General features: G+C 32.7%; 2 protein-coding genes across 6 annotated transcripts; both read left to right on the forward strand.

The window, feature by feature from the left end:
* The first annotated feature begins 28 nt into the window (after positions 1-28).
* LOC128680350 (uncharacterized) lies at positions 29-13,271 on the forward strand. 5 transcript variants are annotated; one of them, XM_053763428.1, is made up of 25 exons: positions 29-590; positions 893-1,043; positions 1,214-1,373; positions 3,631-3,888; positions 4,005-4,218; positions 4,472-4,625; positions 4,870-5,038; positions 5,136-5,303; positions 5,463-5,606; positions 5,764-5,863; positions 5,958-6,059; positions 6,147-6,269; positions 6,351-7,266; positions 7,348-7,495; positions 8,122-8,236; positions 8,320-8,381; positions 8,696-8,738; positions 8,872-10,556; positions 10,852-10,947; positions 11,117-11,488; positions 11,677-11,717; positions 11,954-12,016; positions 12,099-12,153; positions 12,878-12,921; positions 13,064-13,271. In XM_053763428.1, exons 1-25 carry the CDS (start codon positions 172-174, stop codon positions 13,145-13,147), a joined length of 5,886 nt encoding a protein of 1,961 aa, XP_053619403.1. In that variant the 5' UTR covers positions 29-171; the 3' UTR covers positions 13,148-13,271. The 5 variants fall into 5 exon arrangements, 3 of the variants coding, with proteins under 3 accessions (XP_053619403.1, XP_053619406.1, XP_053619404.1); XM_053763431.1 differs by lacking the exon at positions 11,117-11,488; XM_053763429.1 differs by lacking the exon at positions 5,463-5,606.
* On the forward strand, positions 13,064-20,519 carry Ublcp1 (Ubiquitin-like domain-containing C-terminal domain phosphatase 1). The gene is made up of 5 exons (XM_053763432.1): positions 13,064-13,897; positions 14,936-15,117; positions 15,787-15,922; positions 19,320-19,531; positions 19,982-20,519. The coding sequence occupies exons 1-5, from the start codon at positions 13,726-13,728 to the stop codon at positions 20,306-20,308; spliced, it is 1,029 nt and encodes a 342-aa protein (XP_053619407.1). The 5' UTR covers positions 13,064-13,725; the 3' UTR covers positions 20,309-20,519.
* Positions 20,520-22,282: the final 1,763 nt, after the last annotated feature.

Genomic DNA, 22,282 nt, shown 5'->3' on the forward strand with positions numbered 1-22,282 from the left:
GCCTTAATTTGACTCAACACGTCAGCTTTTCACTGACTTTTCAAATTTAATATTTTGTCAGTCAATGGTAAATGCTTTAACAAAATTGAAATGTTTCGTGATAATTTCCAATGGATGTATATTCTATCGGTTACATGACGAAACAAAATATTTTTTCTCAACCTTAATAATATGGCCCACTTTGCTTTGTTGTGGAAAGCTAGAACTATAGAAAAGTATAGGCAAAATTACGAAAATGAGAAATACCTCTCTTTACAAGAAACAAACACTCCTATTCCTCAAAAATCTCTGTCACAAAGATTGCGATGCTACAGGCAAGATACGCAAGCGCGTTTTTCGAGGATTTTCCAAAAGATTTATCCCGAAGGATCATCATTGTCACACTTCTTCTTGAATCTGAAAACAGATCAGACATGCCTCAATTTTGTGTTCAAGAGTTTGTTAGGGTTTTTGACGGGATTGGTGCTTACATACCTTTGCTTTTTGTTCTTGGTGTATCAGCTATCTATTTCTCTATTTCATGCTACGGTTATCAGTTCTGTCATCGGCGTTCTCCTTACTATGGGATTGGCGTTTAGCTATAGAATTAGGTGTGTTACTTTATTAGTCGTAGCTATCAAATTCTAGGCTAGATTCATCAGTAAATTTATCTAAAATTTGATAATTACTTCTTTTAATTGTTTCAATTAACATTCATTAGGAAATCGGTAAAAATGCACATTGCTTTATAATTTTTTACATAATCTTCAGTTTTATCCGACATTTGTTTTATTTGTTTCATTTGTAGTATAATATTTAGCTTATTTAGTCGTTTACTCCTTGTTGTGCATTTTCATGTAGAGGTCGTTAGAGAACCCATCATTTTTTAATTTTTTTTTTACATGTGTTCTAGGTGTCTGATATTTCTTCTTCTACCCCAATTCTTTTCACGAGCTGGACGGTACACGTTAACTTGCTATGCTCTTGTACTAATTCTTACTGGCCCTGCTACAAACACACTTAAAAATTCTGAAGTTTTGACGGAATCCATGGCCTGTCGCCAGGTAATACACAATTCCTTATATCGACTTCAATTAATATTGTGAACATTAAAACATGTTTGATGCAAAACATATTGTCGTTAAGATTTACATTATATTCAGTGCATGATTCAGTGATCTATTCTATAGCTATGAAAAATATGATGTACACATTGATCTTCTTAACATTTCAGGAACAAATAAAAACTCTTGTAAGCGAAGTAAAATACACTGCGAGAAAACCTTTAAATTCAATGAGAGATTCAATCAAAATTATGGTACAAAAAATACGATTTTTTACAAGACAGCTGAAAGAAAATTTATTGAAAGTCAATAGGCTCACATTGAGCGTATGTAAGGATATTTTTAATTTTACATGTACCTACGTGTAGTATACAAACAAAACTGCAAATATATGGCGTAATCTAATTGCTTGCATTGATTTATAAGTACAAAATCGCCAATAATACAACATCTAAAGTAGAACCGCCTAAATGAGTCCTCGCCCGCGGAGTACAAGGGGCGCGGGGGTACGACGACAAAGGGGACCGAGAGAGGTGCGGGCGGCGGGCGCATTCTTGTAAAAACTCAGTTCGCTCGCTACGCGGTTAGCGATCACACGTGTTGACAGTTGCGGACGCCTTGTGAAAGTTATACATGAGATTACATTCTCAAGATGAGTCGAAATGTTTTCGGACATAGAATTAATAGTCAGTGCAAACAAATGGCGTTTAACGTATATGAATATTTTAGAAAAAAGAAACTCGACCCAAATTCTGATGAATATAAACAAGATATACCTTTAAATAAAACTGTAGCAGAAGTTACTGGATTATCAGAAAAGACTGTATCTAGAATTGTACAACAAGGGAAAGCATTAAATGACAACGAGAGATTTAAATCACCAAGAAAACCAAAACAGGTTCGTAGAAAAAGAGTGGAAATAGACGATTTCACAAAAGGAGTGGTAAGAAGAAAAGTCACTCAGTTTTACACAATTTTCAAAAAAATACCTACTCTGAAAACTTTGAACGCTGTACTTAGAGAAGAGAATATATTACACTGCGGCAGGGAATATTTAAGGCTATTATTACATGATCTAGGTTTTAAATTTAAGAAATGCGGATCTAAAAGGAAACTCCTTATCGAACAGCCAAATATCACATCGTGAAGGTGGAAATACCTAAATACTATTAAAAAATATCGTAGAGAAAGAAGACATATTTTATACCTTGACGAAACTTATGTAAACGCGTCTCATAACGTTTCAAAATGTTGGCAATCAAAGGATGAACTTGGCGTTCTATCTCATATTGGTAAAGGGGACCGTTTGATCATCGTACATTGTGGAGGTCAAATTGGATTTGTAGACGGAGCCCTTGTGATATTCAAATCCAAATGTAAAACAGGTGATTATCACGATTCTATGAATTTCGCAAATTTCAGTAAATGGATAAATGAAAAGCTCATGCCTAATATACCGCAAAATTCTGTCATAGTAATGGACAACGCAGCTTATCATTCGGTTCGAGAAGAGAAAAAGCCAACTATGGCTTCTACCAAGCCAACTATGCAAGAATGGCTACGACGACATAACGTGCCTTTTGATGAAAAACTTAGAAAAGATGACTTATATAAATTAATTAAAAGCCATTTCACAGAAGATATTTACAAAATTGACGAGGTATTGAAAAGAAACGGACACGAAGTATTGCGTTTGCCTCCATATCACCCAGACCTGAACCCCATTGAGTTGGTCTGGGGTGATATCAAAGGACAATTAGCACAAAAAAGTATCGACTCTAATTTGGACCAGAAAAAAGAAATATTAGAGAGATTATTTGCTGAATATCCCAAAGAGAAATGGGAGAATTGTGTTAAACACGTGATTAAAATCGAAGACGAATATTGCAAACATGATGGAGCACTAGATGAAGTTGTTGATTTTATTATTAATGTGCAAGACGATTCTGATGATTCTGATGATGGCTGTTTCGAAAGTGAAGAATCAAGTTCCAGTGATACTGATATTATGGACATAAGTGATTGATTTATAATTTTGATAAATTTTGCATAAATAAATATTACATACATAACTTTATTACCTTTTTTTTACCTACATATCATACCTATATATCATAAAATCACATTTTTATCGAATTGTTTTGTATGAAAAATAAAAATTTGAAAATAACAATAATCGAAAAATGCTTATGCTATTTAATTCATGTACGTGGTCTCGTTGATACCATGGAGATATGGGATAACAAAAGGAACACGTTGTATAGTTTACAGTTGTTTCATTCAAATTTTGTATAGCCATTATTAATTTTTTAATAAAAATCTTCACCTGTTTGCCGCTAACCACTATGACTTCACATATCTCAAGAAATGTCCAGTAACATTTCGCCTCTTGTATTACACGCTACGCTCGACCGCCGCCCGCACCTCTTTCGTTCCCCTTCGTCGTCGTACCCCCGCGCCCCTTGTACTCCGCGGGCGAGGACTCATTTAGGCGGTTATACTATAGTAGTAGATAATTTTAGGTATTATATAAATCTAAAATTTTTGTTGAGTTTGAATGATTTCCTATGTCTAATGTATTTTGCAGTAGAAACAATCCATTCTACATTCTTGTGGTTGCGGTGGTTATCAGAAGCTTGTAATAAAACTATGGGGACTCCATATGAACGCTGCCTGAAAGTGCTCAACGAAGGTGTCTACAAACAAAAATACAAGCTAAGTGTTACACAAATGAAAAGTTTGGTTGATAAACCTGAAGAAATTTGTTCCAATGTTAAGAAATATAAAGCAATGTGCATATTCACAGATTTCGTTAATGGAAGTTTTGTTGCCACCATTAAAAGACGTAAGTATAATAGAAAAAGTGCAATCAAAAATTACTATTTGTATTTTCATATATTAATCTCATATTCAACTAGTTTCTTTTGTTAAATTGTAAATATTTTATTGTTTTTCTTTAAGGGCTAAAGGAGTTCACCCAGCGCATAAGGGATATGTTATATCTTCAGATCCATGTGCAGCACTCATATACCTTCTCTAGCAACATCAGCGACTCTGCTAGCCAAGTAGCTGCTGGCATTGTCACTGAGATCAGAAAGAGAGCTGATCCTTTACTCACTTGGTTATCTTGGAGTTCATGTGTCACTAGTTTATTCCTTTTACTAATTATATTTAGGTTGGTATGCTCCGTAGTTGATATAGTATCATAATTTAGGTACATTTTATCAGAAAAACTAGTATTATTCTGGAAAAATATATATTTTGATGGACATAAACAAATATAGTTTTCTCTGATTATTTTCATTAAAAATATATTTTTCCAGAATAGTCATAAGGTCATAAGGTTTCTGATGAACTATTATTATTTTCTCTTACGAAAATCAAAACCAAAGCTGACTGACTGACAAACTTTTTATATATTTTTTCAGAGCAAAATATTATCAGCATATGTTTGAAACTCGATCTAGATTTGACAATAAATATATAACTAAAGAGCTAAGGGATTTAGACCTGACCAGATTACGTCTTGGGAGAGAAACTATTTTGCCCTTGAATAGAAGAGAGCGATCTAAATATGTCTCTGTAAGATATTGTCCAATTTTATTTAGATTTAGACAAAACGTTATATCAAATACTTATTGATACAATTAATTTTTTTTTGATAACGTTTACAGCAGTGTTAATTTATATTAAGCTTTTAATTTTCATAAATATGAACTATAACATTAGAAAACATAAAATAGTATCTATTTATTTAGTCACAACTCACAACATAACACAAGCTCAAATATTGCTCTTTATTATATTGATGATATTTTCTTAACAGACAACATCGTTCAGACTGGTTGCTTCTGAAAAGATACATGTAAATAGATCAATTGTTTTTATGACGATAACTACATTTAAGCTACTCATCCACATGGTAGCAGATTATAGTCTGTATTGGGTATTAATGACTATTCAACACAATGGAAAAAATCAGACCCCAATGCCATGTAAGTTTTTAAAATATGAACGATCTAATTTACATTTTCAACGAGATAAAAGTAGAGTTGATCTTATAGTTATATCTATCTTATATCTATATTGTAGATGGAGTTCCAAATGCGGGTATGCACATAACTGGTACAGGGGGTATAGCAGATATGTTTCGATCATTACTTGCAGCTCTAACATCTCCACTTGAGATGCCTCTTCCATTACCATTTGCATGCCTTCCGAATCCAAATCCACCAGATTTTCAACGATATATACAAATTGGTTTGTAAAATAATATCCGTTTTTTTTTTGTTTAACCTCTTTCGTTTCGATTTTCCATATATTCTCGTGATTATATTATAGTGATGGTGATCTTACTTTTTACACAAATTACACATCAATACTTTCAATCATTAAATCATTAAAAGAAAATATTTTTAGGAATTTTGATATTCCTTCTTTGGTTCTTTTCATTATTTGAACCATATGGACTACGCCTTCGTCATGTTGTCATGGGCCTCTATCGTCCAGAACGAGCTAAAGAAAGAGCTGAATGGCTTTATAATCACATACTTATTCTCCGAGGTATATTTATTACTTTTTCTGCTTATTCAAATAAATAAAGATTTATTATTTATTTTACGTACTTAGTATATGATATATTCAATGAAAGAGTTCACTACCATAGAGAGCTGAACGAAATCTGTGACATATTTAATATGATAGTTAAGCACTATTTTAGGTGGATTCATGAAATTTGCAAGACGAAAGCTTCACAGATCCTATAAGTACCATTCGGAGGAAAAATACACTTTCAAGAAATGGTTGAATATTTATATTCCGTAAGATTCAGTTATTCCACTTTTGAATATAGTATCATATCTAAACACATTTTTTTATTTGAATGTTCTCTTTATTTAAAACTTATGTTTCTAGGTCCTGGCTACGTTATATTTTAAGAATCTCAAAAGAAGAAGTTCAGTGCCTTCTTTGTTGTACAAAAGAGCTATCAGATGACCTTAATACTAAACTGCAAAAGTAATAGCTTAAGCTAAATTATAATTGGCATATTATGGATGTCAGTATAATATGTAGCATCATTAATATAATTATTATCATACACAGGTGTGTTACCAAAGATTGTCCAGGAGTTTATTGTGCAGATTGTTTCTCTGATACTGGTGAATTGTGTCCTATCTGTTTATCCCCGAGTGAATATGATGATTTTAGTGATGTTAGCTATGAGAAGTAAGTATCTATGTATATTGTCCAATATTTCGTGATTATGGTTTATCTTGGTTTTTCTTTATTATTATTTTCTTTTTTTAGAGGTTCATCTGATGAAAGTGATGATGACTGTGATCAAGGAAATGCTGCGGACGAAAATGATGAATATATTTTTGATTCTGAAAATGATGATATTCTTTTGCCAAAGCCTTTGAGAGATAAAAACAAATATCAAAATGTTATAAATAATTGTGAATCAAATATAAATTCTAATAAGACAACATATATAAAAAATCAAATATCAAATATGAAGACAAATTTATGGATAATTGATAAAATCAAAACTTTTTCGGGTCGTGATATTTCAAAATACAAATATTGTATTGTAAGTTTATCGAATGAAAATAGTGTGTTAGGTAATAATGAAACTACAGGAAAAAACAAAATGGCAAGTGACAATAAAACAAATAATAATGACCAAAAAACGATAGACAATGATAAGCAAGTAACAAAAGATGTTACTAATAGGAAATTTGGTGACAAAGATAGTAAACCAGATGGGACAAATGAGCTTAACCCAAATAAAAGTAAAGATTCAAATAACAAACGTAAAAATAAAAAAAGTAACTTAGGGCAAAATGAATTAATAAAACACGAAACAGTTACTTGGTGCTATTTCAATCGATTTAACACTTTAATTTTCGCATGTTGGCCAAATAAAAAAAATAATTTATTTAATGCCTGTAAATCCACATCTCAAACAGTTATCAATAAGAACTTAAGTTATGATAAAAACTTTAAAACTCGTAAAAAAGATAAGAATATCGATAAGAGAATTGAGGACGAAAATGCGAGACAATATAGAATTTTTTCTTATTTGGCCGAACAAGACTGGGTCGTAAAGAAAACCGTCACGTATAAAAGTACGGAAGAGGAATGTTCACTGGTTGGTGAAAAAAATGATAATAAGACTATAAAGTGCTTGAAAAATGATATCTTACAACGGAATATCTATTTGGTAATCATAATTATACAAAATTGACTGATTGTCTCCAAAATTAGATTAGTGTTTTTCAGATTTTTCTCGCTTGTATTGCAGCTGGATACTGAAAAAGAGCGGACCTTGAGAAGACCGCTTTTAGAACAACATGTTTTCATTTGTGATCGCTGTAGATTCCATTGTTTATGTCCTGGAAATCCGCTAAATCAGTTGCTCCGGCCGCCATGTAGATCATTGCCAACTAGTGGTAAGTAAATTTGACAGGAACACTAATTCGGATTAGATTTCAACTTATTTGTTTACCCGCTACTTCATCCGCTTAGAATAGTTACTTCTCAAGGCATATTTACCCATACCAGATTACTAATTTCTAGGACCAATATTTTTGTGTGAATGCCAATAGTCTTTGGTCATCTTTTCAACAGGATTTTCATACAAACTTTCACTCTCCTTTCATTTGTCATTCACTTAGTCATTTAGGGGTAGCTAGATTTTTGAAAAAAGTAGCTTATATTTTAATCTTTCTAACTACTTATATATGCACACCGTGTATATAATTACAATATTAGTATGGATTATTAGTTTGCCTTGCGAAACTCTTTCTCTATGGAACAGAGGAAGGCGTCAGATCGATGTTGTGAAACTTTTTGTGTTGTGTTTGTGAAAGTGTTGTCAATTAAAGCTAAATAAAAAAAACTAGATCAAAATCGGTTCGGCCGTTTGGCCGTTTGATACGATGCCATGGACAGGCATACATAATACACAGACACGTTAAACTTATAACTCCCCACCGGCTGTCGTCGGGGGTTAGTAAAATAGAATATAATCTACGTTTGTTTGCTTATATGTATATTGAATTGCTTGTATTGACAGAACATGAACTACTCAAAGAAAAGGACAGCAAACCCGCTATAACAACTTCGAAAAGTAAAGAAAATATTGCCAAAACTCCTAGTAAAAGTATCTCGAAACGCAAACGTAGTTTTATGTACGTATGTTGATTTTCTAAATAAATAGAGTTGTATATCGATATTTTAATATTAACCTAACTTTAAAATTTTTTTTTCTTAGGAGTAGGATGATACGTTGCTTAAAATCATCTTGTCGTGTGAAAAAAAAGAAAAAAGTTGAAGGTGAAAATTCATTTTTTTAATTGAATATGCATACATCTGATTAAATAATAACTATAGTTATTCATCTGATTAAATAATAACTATACTTAGTTATTATTTATCTGTTATAGTTATACATCTGATTAAATAATAACTATAGTTATTATTTAATCAGATGATGAATAGTTATTTAATATTTATATAAATATAGATACCAACTAAAATTTTAAGTTTAGTTTAGCGGTCAGGGCTCCGATACTCAACGGCTGAGAAGAAACCGGAAAACTGCTCAGATGAAAGAGAGAGAGTTACCAGCTAAAGTTTTATCTTTACAGAAATACAAATGAAAAAACAAGATCAAGCCACATCCACACAACAGTAAGTTAACAACCATTTTTTTTTCTACAAATAAAAACCTTATTTGAACAGACAATTCTGCCGTATTTGAGCCATACCTGTATACTATTTCTACTATTTTCACTAAATCAAGTTTAATGTCACTTACTTACAGTGTACAAATATGCACCGTCACAAAAAAAATATGTAGAAAGCAACCTAAATGTTGTGCGACGCAATACGAAACAACGAATGATTTGACAATAATAAAACGAGAGGGAACATTGACCGAAGACAAAAGTGTTTTGATAGATCAGAAAGAAGTGCAAAAGAAGTGCAAGGACAAATGTATTTCAACAGAACAGAAAGAGCTACAAAAGAAAACCAAGGACAAAAGTGTTTCAATAGGACTGAAAGATGTACGAAAGAAGACAAAAGATAAATGTGTTTTAATAGAACAGAGAGAATTAGTGAACATGATTGATGAAGAAATACAGAAGGAGTTACCAGTCAAAGACAATGCTATTGACTTAGAACCTATCAAACAAACAGAACCAATCAGGAACAAGTGTTGCAATGGAAAAGGGAAAAGTCAAGAAAAGAAGAAAAATATTGATACGGAAACACAAAAAAAATTGCCTTCCAGAGAAAATAGTATTGAATTAGAACTACAAGAAATATCAAACAAATACAAGAAAGATAAAAACAATTGCAAAGGACAAAAGACCAAGAAAAATATTGATTCAGAAATACAGAAAGATTCATCGGTGGAAAAAAAGAATTTTGAATCAAAACGAAAAGAGGTATCGAACAAAATCAAGAGTGATAAATGTAAATCCAAAGCAATAAAGAACAAGAAAAAGATTGACGAAGAAAAGAAAGATAAATTAGAACGAACAGATGTTACCAACAAATGCACGCAGTGCAATAAAAGAAAGCATAAAGAATCAAATGCCAAGAACAAGATTGAGATCAAACGAGAAAAAGAGAGATCGCCAAAAGAAAACAAAACAGAACCACACAAACAAATATGTGCCAACTGCAAAGGTGATGCTGAACTTTGTAAACAAGAGAAGTTGCACAAAAAATGTGACGATTTATGTCCTGATGAATGTAAATGTAATAATCGTGGTGTAATGATTGAAAAATGCGACCCTCTTTGTCCTGAAGAATGTGAGTGCCATGGGGAAGGTGTCCAATTTGAACCGTGTGACCCATTATGTCCAGAAGACTGTACGTGTGGAGGGCAAGGAATCGAAGTTGAAAAATGTGACCCGCTCTGTCCAAAAACATGTAAATGTGATGGACATGGCATCACTGTCAAAACTTGTGACCCACTCTGTCCAACGACATGTACTTGTGATGGTCATGGAATTGTTGTTAGAAAATGTGATCCGCAATGCCCAAAAACGTGTACGTGTAATGGACATGGAATTACTGAGGAACGTAACTATCTATGTTCAGGAGACTGTTGTTGTAAAGATGCAGGAATAGAAACTCAGCAAGAACTCAGTGCCCCAGAAACAACAACAACAAGTGAAGAAGAATGTTCGCACCAATCAACAAACAACTCGTGCTGTAGTCTTTGTGGAGATAATAAAAAAACATGTCCAAATTGCCGCAATAAAACAACGACTAGTGATACTAAAGTAAACTCTAGCATTTTTAGATGTACAGATAGTAATAAATCGAAGAAAGGCGAAAATAAACGGAGATCAAAACAATCTAAAAAACCTAAACTGACACGGGTTGATGACACTTCAAGAAATTGTGACAAAATCAAATTAGGAAATCGAAGCGACTCTAGCGATGAAATCGAATGCTGCCCACTTTCTGAATGTGCTTCATGTGTCAATTCTGGTAATGTATTTAATCAACATCTCCTTACTATTTACTTACTTAGCTATCATAATTCTATCGATACCATTTAGGTTTTTAAGTTTGTTTCGACGCTATATGAGGTGCTATCATGAAACATAAAACACGTAGCACATCAATGTGTCCACACGTTTATTTTTTACACGATGCGTACACGATATAAACAAGAGAGACAGCATATGGATGTAGTAAGGTTTTTGTATGTTTCTCGGTAGGCCTTGAAACTTGATATTAAAACGAATAATGATCAATTTATTGAATTTATAACATATTACAGATTCATCAATGACTCCTGGCGAGATGTACTGCTCCTGTGCTATACAATGTCCACCTTTGCATCGCCCAAATAAAATAACAAAACAATATTTCAATGGTATGATGTTTTATGAAATGTTTGATCTTTTTAATGTCGTGGAGTAAAAAATGTATCCGACGATCTTTCTGAATTCAATGTAGCATATATATAGATTTATAATGCTAAAGTAATTACTATTGTAAATATACGTATACTTAAATAGATAGATGTAATACTATTATTTTAGGTATTGAAGATGATGACCCTGACTCGTCCTCGTTGTGTACATGTTGCTGTAGTGACGCCAAGAGAAATGATTTCACTGGGGCTCACAATACAGTTCGACATTGTTATGTTGAAAGACCTAGAATGAGGAGAGTTAATCGTACAATTGTTAACCAACGTAATCAATGTATAGGTACCAATATAGAACCTAGGTGTGATGTGGGTACTATGACTAAAGAAAAAGGTCTAATTCGGAAGAATGTTGTTTATGTACCAAAGACCCATGGTATATGCTGGGACCGAATTTATAAACGGGACATAGGTGTGTCCACGAAAAAGACTGTATCGTTTAGGAGTCGTGTGCAATTGATTCCTAGCGATATATTCGTAGATGGTATGAACATTTATAATCATTATCATAATATCAATTAATCGTGTATGGAGTCATTAGGAAAATCATATAAGTTTAATTTATAGCAATTCTAGTTACGAATCAACATTTTTATTTTATTTATTTACAAAAAAAAAATATCGTTACTATTCCTTAATTTTTGTTTTGTAAATCAGTTTTTTTTTTTTTAGATTTTCTCGACATTTACACACCGTCACGGTACCTTTTGGAGGTAAGTATTAATGTAAATAAATGTAAACCTAGCTATACATATATTCTATTTGAGATACTGATTGATTAGACTGATAGATTGTAATGCGCACTGGTAATGCGCCAAACAATGGTCCGATTTTTAATATTAGTTAAGTACTTAGGTACTATCAATGATCAAGGTTATCTTGTTCTAGTATCTACCTATATAAACGTAAACTTACTTCAATAGTTTTGACTAACCTTTATTAATTACAGTCTCAGAAATACTATAATGACATCTACGCAGGGGCTAATATATACCCTATCAAATTCAACCAGGTAAATAAATGATAATTCACTTTAATAAATTCTAGTGTAAATGTTTACAACAATACATATACTTACAATAATTATATTACAGAAATGGTCACATGAGCGTTCATCTTACGGCAGTCGTTCCTATAGTTATCGCAGAGGTAAGTATTGACAAATGATTTACTATATGCTACAAACCAGGCGAAGTGCGGGTTTGTATTACACTTCTCACTATCGAATCGATTCGAAGCGAGACTCAGCGGACCAATCACATTGCAGTGTGGTTATCGTTGCGTTCAATGGCGCACTGTTGTGATTGATTAGCTGCGTCTGACTTCGAATCGACTCGATGTTGAGATGTAAATAGCGAAGTCGAACTACACACACAGCTTTTCCCAAACAATTCGACTAGGTAGGTAATGAAATTAAAATAGCGGGTCGCAGTATACAATCGAAAAGACATCCTGATTAGAAAAAATCGCAAATAAGTTGGACATAGTAATGGACGATAGCGGAACCTTAAGGACATCTCTCTCCCTTTTACTGCTGCCCGGTTGGCTGGGTCTCTCTCGCTCGAGACATCAAAGGCTCAAGGAGTCATTATAAGAATTACCGGTTATGAAGGCAGATTTACACCTTATTAGCTACTCTGGCGGTCTACCAATACCTGGCTTGTCCACCCATTATTTGTTGGTCAGCCAGAGTGTGGAATCAGAATTAACAATGTTTGGGAAGTACTGATATACCTAAAAGCAAAGCCTGAAAAATTAAAGTCTATCCCAAATTTTGATTTTATCCCAAATCGTGAAAAAGCCACAAAGTCCATGCAAATAATTTTAAAACGTGAAAGTTACCGATCTTTTTACGAAGACACTTTTATTTCAGGTCGTCGAGCTAAAAGACTCGATGGATATTTACAACAAAAATACGTGAGATAAACTTATTTTTATTTACACACAAAAATTCATTATCTTTCTTAACTATTTGGAACTTAAAAATGTCTTAATTCCATTTACCATAGTATAAAATACTTTATATACTTAAAAATCACAAATCAAACTTTTTTTTCAGTTAACAGTAAAACGAGTGAACACTATGTTAAATGGAGCAAACCGAGCAAAATATCGCAAGTCCCAAAAAGAAATTTTGAGTTAACTTTTCTTTTTAAAATGTGTGTCGTGTTCATGTGTTGTAATGTGCGTCTTTAAAAGTATTGTATTGTTACATTGGTATTGTGTTATTATTTTGTAAAGTCTAAATAAAATTTTAGTTGCGGCCAGTTAATCATTTTAAATTTCAAACTATGGCAGCATACTTCTATTAATTTTCTTCGAAGTAAGGTAAATTAAATACCTAGGTCGCTCTCTGCTCATCATGTATATAGTTTTCTATTAGACATGCGTGGATCATATGAGAGTATGGGTGGGTTGGCCTAGTCTTAAATAGAATAGATGTTACTTTCTATTTACTCTTGATTGTAAATTAAAAAAATGGAAATACTTATAAGTAAATACCTACTTAAGATTTTTTAGATTAAATTAATTAAAATGCTACAATAAAAATCTAAGTTTTTTTGTCATTTAAAAAAGTGGGAAGTTATTTACAGTGAATCGAACTTCTGCAACACTATCCGTCAATGTAATCGACTTAGATCCATCACTAACTGACGTCAATCAAAACTGTTTTGTTTATGTGTCATTTGCCGTTACTGTGATCATCATTTTTCATGAAAAATGTGTGATTTTAACGATAATCCACTCAAATTAAGCGTTAAATGGAATGGGAAGGAATATGAAATACCAGAGTTCTCTCCTTCAGATTCAGTGGCAATGCTCAAGATAGCCATTGAAAATGCTACTGGAGTCCGACCCGAGAGGCAGAAACTGCTTAACGTTAAGTTTCAAGGTAGTATCTCTTTATTTCTCTGTCAATATCTTTAAATAATTACTTTACATCAAGTTTATTCATAATTTCCAGAACAGCATATATGATAACCTACAAATCGGCTATTTTATTATTGTATATAATAAGCAATTTTGTATGTACATGTAATTGCAGTTAATTTTGGGATAGCAATAATATTGCACAAATACAGATCAAAATTCTAAATATCATGTACTACCAATACATAATTCAACATATATTTAGCCCATGTTCAGAATAACATAGGTATTCAGTCATATTATTCATTTATGTAACACTTTCTCTTCAGTTTTAAAACTATTTGCTAATTAGAAATTTTGTTCATTATCTTGAAAATCTCGGAAATTCCTAGCTAATGATGATTTTAATCTCATTCCACTATTCTAATATTATCATTGTTAGTGAAGATGATTAGTACCTAAACAATCATTAAAAATGTTCAGGATGAATTTTGATAAAGATATGGGCATAAATAATCAAACCATTAACTTCATAAAAATCTTAAACACTTCTGCAAGCACTAAATGATATAAGTACAAAATAAGTTTTGCTAACAAACCCGACTGGCTACCTTATGGTTGACATGGACAATGTTTATTTGTGTTGCCACAGACACTAAAAATAATAACATATAAAGCATAAAAACAATATTAATATTACACGTACGTACAAGCATAATGCTAAAAGAATTACTGTGCTGCAGCAAGGCAAAAACTCACATTTCTGCACATTAGTACAAAAACACTGATTTTCAGTTATTGCCGTCACTGTAGGTGCGAGCGCTAAGTTATAAAAAAAATTAAAATAATATTGGTTGCCAGAAGCATGTAGGCACAGAGGGAGAATCCAAAAGATATAGTGAGATGGCACAATGGTTAATGGTATCCTGCAGAGGTGGCAACTAGCTGCCCTTGACAGAGATTTGTAAAAATTGGAAGATTTGAGAAAGAGTTTTTGTAGACATTAAGTATCCTGCAAAGAGTAAAATTTATTTAATGTATTTTCAATAAAAATTGTTAGGTAAAGTGGCCACAGACAACTTTACCCTCTCCGAGTTGAATCTCAAGCCGAATTTGAAGATTATGATGATGGGGTCCCTCGAGGAGGCGATAGAAGGTGCTAGAACAAAGCCTGACGTTGGGGACGAGGTGGTCAATGATCTCGATATTGAGGAAGAGGAAGTTGATGTGGAGAATCAAGAGGTTTTTACTTTTTTTTTATAGCTGTAACTTTACTGCTGGGCAAACAGCATATTTTTCTAGATGTACACAATATAGTTTTCCACACCTGTAAAGATAACTTTTCCACTCTTAACTATTTAATAAATATTTGTAACAAAGTTATTTTTTGTGCAAAAGTTCAAATCAATCAATCCAATATCACTGTCATAAATATTGTATTTAGCAAAAAGTACCTATCTGATGTTGTTTAAAAAGAAAAGAACTGAAAGGTGTTGTGTTCATTTAGTGGGCAACACTCCAGTGTAGCCTTCTAAATGACTAATATCCATGTTATCAACTCGACCACCTCAGTGGTGCAGTGGTAAAGTTCTTGCCACTGAATCAAGTGATCGAACCCGGGACATGTTCGATCCCTGGTCGGGTCATGATGGAAAATGATCTTTTTCTGATATAGATAAACATCCAAGATCCCGGTATATGTTATAAAATATAGTATTGTTGAGTTAGTATCCCATAACACAAGTCTCGAACTTACTTTGGGGTTAGCTCAATCTGTGTGATTAATATAATTTATATATTTATTTATATATCAACTGATCTTGACCATTAATTAGATTTGGTATTTTAAGGTAATTTATAAACAAACTTATAATATTTTACAATGATATTTTAAGTATATAATTGTTACAGATATATTTAGCAAAAATCAACAAGCGAGTGCGGGATTACAAAATAAATGTGCTGAATGAACCGCGGGAGGGGAAGAAGCTGTTAGTCCTGGATATAGATTATACATTATTCGACCACAGATCTGTAGCGGAAACTGGTAAACCAACTAAATCTTACTACAATACCATGTCCAAAGTTAAACGCTTGCTAAACATTATTCTTCGCATACGCATTATTCTTCCAAGATATATGTTTTCGATGGGCAGTCAGCAAATCGATTTACTATTTATATGGAAATTTCATATAAAAATAAATTGTGCAAAAAAGTCGTCGCAAAATGTGCCTTACGCAAAATGACCCTGTGATATTTTAACGCAATTTCCATTTTTTATGACATATGTGTAGATTACGGAAATGTAAAATAAAGTCACACAATTTATTAAAAATTATGTGACTTTATATTATTATATAGGCCTTTGCCCAGCAGTGGGACACAAAATACAGGCTATAAAAAAAATACTGTTACAGGCACTTTTCACATATTTAAAAAGTATTTATGAAAAAGCTACAAACAATGGAATAAAACGAAAGAATTGGGTATAAGTAATAATAATAATTTATTTATTTCATAAAAAACATACATATTTGGACTTACGTCTAATTAGGTACAGTAATAATGTATTTAGGTAATCGTAATCACATAATTATTGGTTGAGTCCATCACACTAGTGTTTAAACTAGGCCGAGCCTGTATTATAAACACTAGGTCCCTTCACAAAATAACATTTTAGGAATATTTATTTACATTTAGAAAGAACATTTATTATTTTCTCAAGTTAAGTACAAAATTATAATATATTACGAACATAAAGGTGTCTAACTAATTAAACAATTCAAACTACCTACATAATTACCACGGAGGTACAAAATATCCCAAGATTGGCGTAAACAAGCATGACTCATGCGCCGTGCGACTGTGAGCATTCAATTCATTTTAGTTAGACTACGAAGAATATGGAGTGTGGCAAATAAGTTAACGCTTTTATTTATATAAATTCAGGTTGTTAGTATTTTAGTTTAGTACAAAGTTTATTAACATATTAAGTTTGATTTTGAAAGGTATTTTATTAGTTTTATATTATGTGGTAAAGTATAATATATGTATATATAGTAAGTTATGTAATTAGGATATATATGATATTTAAAAATGTATTTTTAATATTTAAGTATTATCATTATGATTTATATATTAATATAGATTACAACTTTATTATGACAAGATTGATAGAAGATTTTCCGTGTCATCGTAATTTAAGGTTTTAAGCCATCTTTGTAGTTTTTTCTTCATTAGATATTTATTAAGGTTGTGTATTTCAGTTATTCCGTTTACTTTATTGTAAAGTTTAGGTCCTGTAAAACATTGAAATTTTGTAATAAAATAGGTTTTACGACTAAATGTTGGGCAGACTTTATCTTTTCTACGCATCAAATTATATTGATCAAGTTTAAGGGGTGTTGTTTTATGCTGAAACTTAACGATGTTTGCTACATAAAGCTGTCGCACACTCAAAACATCGCTTTCTGTGTATAGTGCTTGGGTCGGATACTTGAATGGCCTGAAATGGAGTACCTTCAATAGACTACGCTGTGCTCTTTCCAGAATCAAAAGAGTTGTCTTTCTGGTACCACCCCATGCTCTTATACAGTATGTTAAAATGGATTGTCCTAGCGCAAAGTAGACGGATCTTAGAAGCTTAATATCAGCGACGTGCCTCAGTTTCCTAAAGATTGGTATTAGACGCCTAATCCTCGCGGTAAGTGCATTTATTTGGGGTTGCCATGAAAGCGTTTCGTCAAGAAGTACTCCTAGGTATTTAATGTTACTAGATCTTTCCAAAGAGCTACAGGCACATCCTGAATGAGCATTGAGGTTACAGGTGTGGGCTTTAATTTGGAATTTTGAGGAGGATGGCAATTGGTTACGGTTTATACCAAATGTAATAAAGTTAGTTTTCTTAACATTTAGTGTAAGGGTATTAGCACATAACCAACTCATTACCTGTCCCAGCCCTACCTCAGCGTTTTTACGAGTTTCTTCCCAAGTGTCACCATGAAATATTAGTGCGGTATCATCGGCAAATGCGAATATTTCTCCCTTGAATAAGTTCATGTTGCACAGGTTATTAATATATATTAAGAAGAGGCTTGGCCCAAGCACGCTGCCTTGTGGTACTCCAAATGTTACTGCAGCATCGGAGCTAGCATAGTCATCAATGACAACTCTTTGCGTTCTATTAGAAAGATAGTCCCTAAATAGTTTTAGAGCCAGACCACGAATACCCAGCCGTTCCATTTGTTTTAAGAGCTTAGGAATAGAGACCGTGTCGAACGCTTTAGCCAAATCTAAGAAGATGCCTAAGGATTTCTTTTTATTATCTATTAATTTTGCGACATGTTCTGTAAGCTCGACCACTCCATCTTCAGTTGACATTCCAGCTTGGAATCCAAATTGTTTTTTGGAAATGATGTTATTTTTATTAAGGTATTCTACTAATCTTTTATTCATGATTTTTTCCAATATTTTTGAGAGAGCTGAGAGTACTGAGATGGGTCTATAATTGCTTATTACGTTCTTATCTCCGGATTTATGTATGGGGTGGATAAGTGCCTTTTTGAATACCCGCGGGAAAACACCTGCAGATAGGCAAAGATTGAATATGTGCGTGATAACTGGAACTAATTTAGGGTGAGTCATTTTCAAAATTTTAGAGGATATGCCATCCCAACCCACAGCACAATCGGTTTTCAATTTGCACAGTATCGAGCCAACTTCGTATTTAGTAGTACAATCCAAAAATAATGAGTTACCTACCAAGTTTCCACCATTTGAAGCACCGGGGCAGTTATCGTTATTGGGTATTTTTTCTGCCAAGTCTCTTCCAACGTTTGCAAAATAGTTGTTTATTTGGTCTAAGGACGATTCAGGAGTAGCCGAAATATTGAGTAAATTCCTTGGCGGTGTTTTTTGAGATTTCAAATTTGTGATTGAATTTATTGTCTTCCATGTCATTTTAGGATCGTTTTTGTGTCTTTCAAGTTCATTTTTTTCATATAGTTTCTTTAGTCTTTTAAGTAAATCGTTGCAATGATTTTTATACAAATTGTATTCTTCTTTTAGAGTATGGTTATTTGGTTCTGACCTGCATTGCATGTGCATTTTATCTCTTTTTAAAATACATCGCATTAGCCCTGGCGTAATCCACGGTTTTATATTTCTTTTTTGTCTCGGAATCTTTTTAAGGGATGTGTTTTTGGTGATACACGTAGATAAGATATTAACGAGTTCTTCGGCGGACCATTCCGGATCACTCGACGATAGAATACTACTAAAATCAGTGTTGCTTATGTCCGTAACAGTGGTTTCAAAATTGATGTGCTTGATGTGAGTTTGAGCTTTGTTTCTCTTTACTCTAAGGTCAAGTCCAACAATGACTGCATTATGGTCGGTTATCGGGGAGTTTAAAACTATGTTTGTTGAATTGTAACATTTTCAGGCTACGAACTAATGAGACCGTTCCTCCACGAGTTTCTGACGACAGCATATGAGGACTACGACATTGTGATCTGGTCAGCGACCGGCATGAAGTGGATTGAGGAGAAGATGCGGCTTTTGGGTGTCTCCACGCACCAGGATTATAAAATCATGTTCTATCTCGACTATCTGGCGATGATCACTGTGCATACCGCCAAGTATGGGACTATTGATGTGAGTAGCAAATGTTGTATGGATCCCGCCTTAGAGTAGGACCACTTCTTATCACCCGTGAGTGTTGTACGAAGCATCTAGGGATAAATTTGTTTGTTATGAAGTATAATTAGATATCAGGGACGAGCGGGCGAGGTCTACAATTCTACTTTGGGAAAAATACATTTTCTGTATATATACTACTTTCGAGCTACTTTCGTTCGTTCCGTTGGTCCGATTTTCATGAAATTTAAAAGGTACCTATGTAGGATCTGCCAATAGAAATTTTAAAGTCTTCAAGCAAGTCTTCAACTTGGCAACAAAATCTGTTAAGCCGTTTTTGAAATATTCACAATTTTGTAAAAAAAAATATTGTTTTCGCGAGGTCTGGTCCGCGGTTCGCGGCGAACAACTAGTTATTTCTATCAAATGTATTTTATATCTTAATGCTAATGTTAATTTATTTTCCAGGTGAAACCTTTAGGCGTAATATGGGGTAAATACCCGCAATACAGTTCAAAGAACACAATAATGTTCGACGATATCCGAAGAAATTTCATTATGAATCCGAAGAGCGGTCTCAAAATCAGACCTTTTAGGCAAGCGCATTTAAACAGAGACAGGGATAGGGAGTTATTGAACTTGTCAGTGTATTTGAAGGACATTGCTATGTATTGTGAGGATTTTGATCAGTTGAATCATAAAAAGTGGGAGAAATACAAGCCTGATAGAAAACTGCAACAGGCCGGTAATAAAAGGAAGGCGGAAGACAGTGCCCCGTCCACGCCTAAAGAATGACGTTGGAACTAAATAGCGACCGAGTTTGCCTTGTGATTGGATTTACGGTAAATATATATAGCTATATACTGGATTGTTAAATAATACCTATATACGTGCGAAGTGGTCAGAGTACCATTTATGCGAAGTTGCGATAATTTTAAAAAGTGCGAAGCACTTCCATTATTTAATTCAATAATAAAAGAATATAATAAATGTGTCAATAAAAAAATTTTACAGTTCGATAACTAACTTGTAAACTATGTTTAATTCAACTTAAAAATCACAATATAAATATATCAGTATTATAATACATTTTTGACTTGAATTTAAAAAAAATTGTCTCTACTCTCTGACAACATTGTATAATCTAACACCCTGTATATGCAATCTGACACAAGGCAAATCTACGTTCGCTGATTAAATTCGCCTTAATATCTTAAAGACTGCAGTAGATTTTCAAAGAAGTCCACGCACAGGGACTCGAGAATGGCCGTCAAAGAACATATAATATAATGTCTATAATTAATTTTAAACTGGCACTTTATCCACAACATGTAGAAAGAAATGGTTTTATTATACATGATTTTTAACGAATTTTAAATTAGAAAACGATTCGGATTCTGAACTAGCACAGTTTCGATAGCTAAGTGGTTAAGAGCACCTGTCCCGGATAAACGGGCGTGAGTGTCAATTCCCACTCGATACATTTTTTAAAATCTCATTATTGTTTTTAAAATTATGCAAAAACAATATTCTTAATTGCTTTCAAATTTTTGCATGTGGCATGAATTTTAATACAGAAACAATACCTGTCATTAATAGAAATAAATAAGGATATATGCACCAGTATAACATATTTAATAAATATATATTTTAGTAATAAAAAAACACCAGAATTCAATCATGGTTAAGAAATAACACTCAAATAATTTGAATTGTTTTATTAGTAAGTTCGATCAGACACAAATTGTGAATTATAAAAAATATTGTTCTTATAAGTCATTGGTGTGGAAGCTTCAATGTCACAGACAGTTAAACACAGTCACGTTAAAAAGTGAATTTTTAAAGTGACCTAATTTTTCACGATGACATTTTGCGCGTACCCACGAAAGAAGTCCCAACTTCGCTAGCGTCAGCGCTAGCTGACAATAGCAACGTGGCCGATTTGTTATTGACAGTTCCACATACTGCAGAACAACTTTTTGGTGCAGTCTATTAAATCCATTTTACAAAACGTTATTTATTTAGAATTACATAAAGTATGTCACAGTGCTTTGAACATAAACGATCAAAAGTATTATTCATCAAAGACATTATTAATTTCGCTAAAATTGTTGTGTATATGTAATGAGATTCATATCAAAACTTAGTTTTAGTAACATGGGTATGATGAAAAACTTGTAGAATATTTTCATCGGGTTTCAAAATACATATAATTATTATAATATACAAGTGCGACAATACATTATTATGTACATACGTTATTCTACCAATTTAATAAATATTTGTAATCCGAAGAATAATAATTATTTTTTTATTTTGCCTCCTCATTTACATTCATAATGTCGCGATTCACGATAATATATTACTTTGTTTAATCTTAAATTTTCAAGGTACTGTTTAAATAATTTGATTTTTTCATTGCATATTGATTTCGACTTATATTGGATAAAATTATATGTATCTCTTACAATTATATTGATATAAATTTGCAAAATTAGGCACATCTATATTTTTATACTTCATCACTTCATTTGAATTATTATTAAATATCTGTTTGATATTTTAAATAATATTTAGGTTTAAAATAAGTCAATAGTGTAACAGTTGCATTTAATGCAGTGTATTTATTTTAACGAGATCTAGATTTATTCATTTTTTATCATGTCGCAAAAAATAGGTACTATAGTGGTAAAATTTCGCTTTCGTAAAATGTGTCCTTCGCTACATGTTTTCTGTAATAATAAATCTTTAATGAAACTTGTTGGCTTA

The sequence above is a fragment of the Plodia interpunctella genome, chromosome 24, assembly GCF_027563975.2.
Source record: "Plodia interpunctella isolate USDA-ARS_2022_Savannah chromosome 24, ilPloInte3.2, whole genome shotgun sequence".
NCBI classification, from domain to species: domain Eukaryota; kingdom Metazoa; phylum Arthropoda; class Insecta; order Lepidoptera; family Pyralidae; genus Plodia; species Plodia interpunctella.

Coding starts and splice junctions, on each gene's coding strand:
- LOC128680350 (XM_053763428.1), top strand. CDS start 172: ATGGCCCACTTTGCTTTGTTGTGGAAAGCTAGAACTATAGAAAAGTAT. Junction 4,219..4,471: donor CTTTTACTAATTATATTTAG/GTTGGTATGCTC, acceptor ATATTTTTTCAG/AGCAAAATATTATCAGCATA. Junction 7,267..7,347: donor TACAACGGAATATCTATTTG/GTAATCATAATT, acceptor CTTGTATTGCAG/CTGGATACTGAAAAAGAGCG.
- Ublcp1 (XM_053763432.1), top strand. CDS start 13,726: ATGTGTGATTTTAACGATAATCCACTCAAATTAAGCGTTAAATGGAAT. Junction 15,118..15,786: donor TTGATGTGGAGAATCAAGAG/GTTTTTACTTTT, acceptor TAATTGTTACAG/ATATATTTAGCAAAAATCAA. Junction 19,532..19,981: donor CCAAGTATGGGACTATTGAT/GTGAGTAGCAAA, acceptor TTTATTTTCCAG/GTGAAACCTTTAGGCGTAAT.